Source organism: Arachis ipaensis, chromosome B6 (genome assembly GCF_059453495.1).
Source record: "Arachis ipaensis isolate K30076 ecotype BB chromosome B6, ASM5945349v1, whole genome shotgun sequence".
NCBI lineage: Eukaryota > Viridiplantae > Streptophyta > Magnoliopsida > Fabales > Fabaceae > Arachis > Arachis ipaensis.
The window spans coordinates 16,264,079-16,266,383 of record NC_142441.1 but is presented as its reverse complement, the minus strand read 5'-3'; the positions used below and the strand labels follow the sequence as shown (position 1 = coordinate 16,266,383).

At 34.0% G+C, this 2,305-nt stretch overlaps 1 protein-coding gene across 1 annotated transcript; it reads right to left on the bottom strand.

Annotated features, from left to right (window-relative positions):
- Positions 1 to 500: 500 nt before the first annotated feature.
- Positions 501 to 1,928, bottom strand: LOC107645821 (uncharacterized). The gene has a single exon (XM_016349943.3). The coding sequence runs from the start codon at positions 1,653 to 1,655 to the stop codon at positions 756 to 758; it is 900 nt and encodes a 299-aa protein (XP_016205429.1). The 5' UTR covers positions 1,656 to 1,928; the 3' UTR covers positions 501 to 755.
- Between the last annotated feature and the right edge of the window lie 377 nt (positions 1,929 to 2,305).

Below are 2,305 nucleotides of genomic sequence, written 5' to 3'. Positions count from 1 at the left end.
CTAATAGAACAAGACTTTGTTATTGTTATAACTGATTTTGTTATACACCTAAAGTTTGGCCTTTTAAAGTTAGACTTTGCTAATTTGCATGTCAAGGGCACACCAGCTATGTGCGGTCATGTTGTGTATACCTTTTTATTTTCAATATTCTCCTCACTTAAATAGAAGCTAAGTGGCTGTTCAAAATGGAAATGCTTTTGTCCACGTAATTTTGTTCCTTTCCCCTTAGGTCAGGAATTTTTGTTAACCCACTTGGCAACTTTGGCATCAAAGAATATAACAAGATTTTTAGACAAGATTTTGAGACACAGGTATTAAATAGTTCCTTTTCAACCCAAAATAGAGAAAGACATATGCTCTTGGAAATGCTCTTAGCTGCATGCTCTTATTGCACGTAAAAGAATCAGAGACCCTCTTCATGACATGACACTGAATTGATATAATGTAATTTTTCATTTTTAATACTCGAATTCATTATCTGTAATTAAGGAACCAAAGTATTTACCATCATAAAACATGCTTTAATTCTCTTACTCATACTCGTATTATACGAAATTTATACAATATATACACATCAATACTAGGTGGAGAAAAAATAATCACATTACTCTAAACATGATTAACAACCTACTCATACACTATAACACCCTTGATAACCTACTGATACATTTTTTTCACTTTATTTACATAGTTTTTAGTTTCTACAATATCTTCCCTTTTTCCATCCTATTTTTAAGATCAGAACTGAAATAGTTTCAAGCTAGAGAGTAATCTTCTTCTCTTCGGAGCCTTTGTTGTCTTGCAATGAAAGCTTCAATGATGCAGCGAAACTCTTCATTGCTCATGGTATCTTCAGGGTATGAAGCTCTTTCTTCTTCTTCTTCCTCCTCCTTAGTAGAAGCATGTGCAATAGCTTTGATTCTCTTCTCTGTCTCACACCTTCGTAGATCGCCATGTCGTTGTTCAGCGCGATTCACACGGTGAAAAATCTCTGTTTGACACCTTCTATATTTCTTCATCTCCCAGAAATTATTCACTTCCCCTGTTTTCATGCTCTGTTTCTCTACATCACACTTGTTATTTCCAGCATCAATTCCTTTGCTCCTTAAGCCGAAATTCGCTTCTTTTCTTGAAAAGATTCCATTATTTTCTTCGTGTTTCACCATGCTTCTATTAATTCTTTTATTCTTTGTGCTATCCTCACTTTTTATTCCCTCCTTTTCTTGATTCTTGATGTTTTCTAAGGAATCCTCTATATCTGTCCCCTGTTTTGCTCTGTTTTTTAGGTTTTGCTGTTGAACTTTCTGTTTCTTTGTTGCATTATAGAGAACTTCTTGGTAAAGATCGTTCTCCGAATCGTTTCTTCTAGAGACTTGAGCCGAAAACTGTCCCGACCGAGCGAAAAGAGCGATGATTATTGCGTTTCCAATGAGGAAAACGAACCGAGGATTGTTAACAAACATGGACAAGTCCCTAAAGTACTCACTCGAGGTCTTAACTGCAACCGGGAGGTGTAGAGAGAGCCTTGAGATCAAAACTAGAACAAAACACACCTCAAGGAAGCGTAATATGCCTGTGATCCTTCCAAGCTTTCGATTCTTAAGGATCGCGTTGGCTTTCTCGGCTTGAAGATTATGGAAACTGAATGAATCCATTGCTCCAAGGGTGTTAAGAGTTATGTGAATTGTCTTGCTAACAGAGAAGTAACTTTTTTTTTTAATTCCTTTTTAAATATTTCTCACTTAAAGGGAAATGGAAGCTTGTGAATAGAAGTGATACTAAACATGTATTTGAAAGCATAGAACAAAGAAATCACTGCAGCGGTTCTTGCACTTCGAAGCATAGAAACAAAAGAAAGAGAGCGAGTCAGTGATGGAGTGAGTGAAACAAAGCTCCTCTGTTTTTTTTTTTTTATTTGTTGGAAGACGGTTTTTTTAGTTCCTCTTGTTTACTCTTATTTATAGGGTGGAAATGGAATCTTATCTTTCTTTTTTGTTTGAAGAAAAAAAAATATTTCTTTAACTTTTTTTGGTGTGTAATTATTTTGCAATTCATTATTTAAGTATTTTAAGATGGAATATGGTTTTTATTAGAAGTATGAGACTATGAGTCATATTTTAATTTAGAGTGATAAAACATTAAATTTCAAGTGAATACACAAAATAATTATATTATATGTACATAAAAAAATTAACTACTAAATTAATAATTTATATAAGAGTAAAGTATCGTTTTTGTCCCCAACGTTTGGGGTAAGTCCTATTTGTGTCCCTAACATTTAAATCGTCCTATTTGTATCCTTAAC

Excerpts from the sequence above, each read along its gene's own strand:
- LOC107645821 (XM_016349943.3), bottom strand. The coding sequence starts at position 1,655 with ATGGATTCATTCAGTTTCCATAATCTTCAAGCCGAGAAAGCCAACGCG.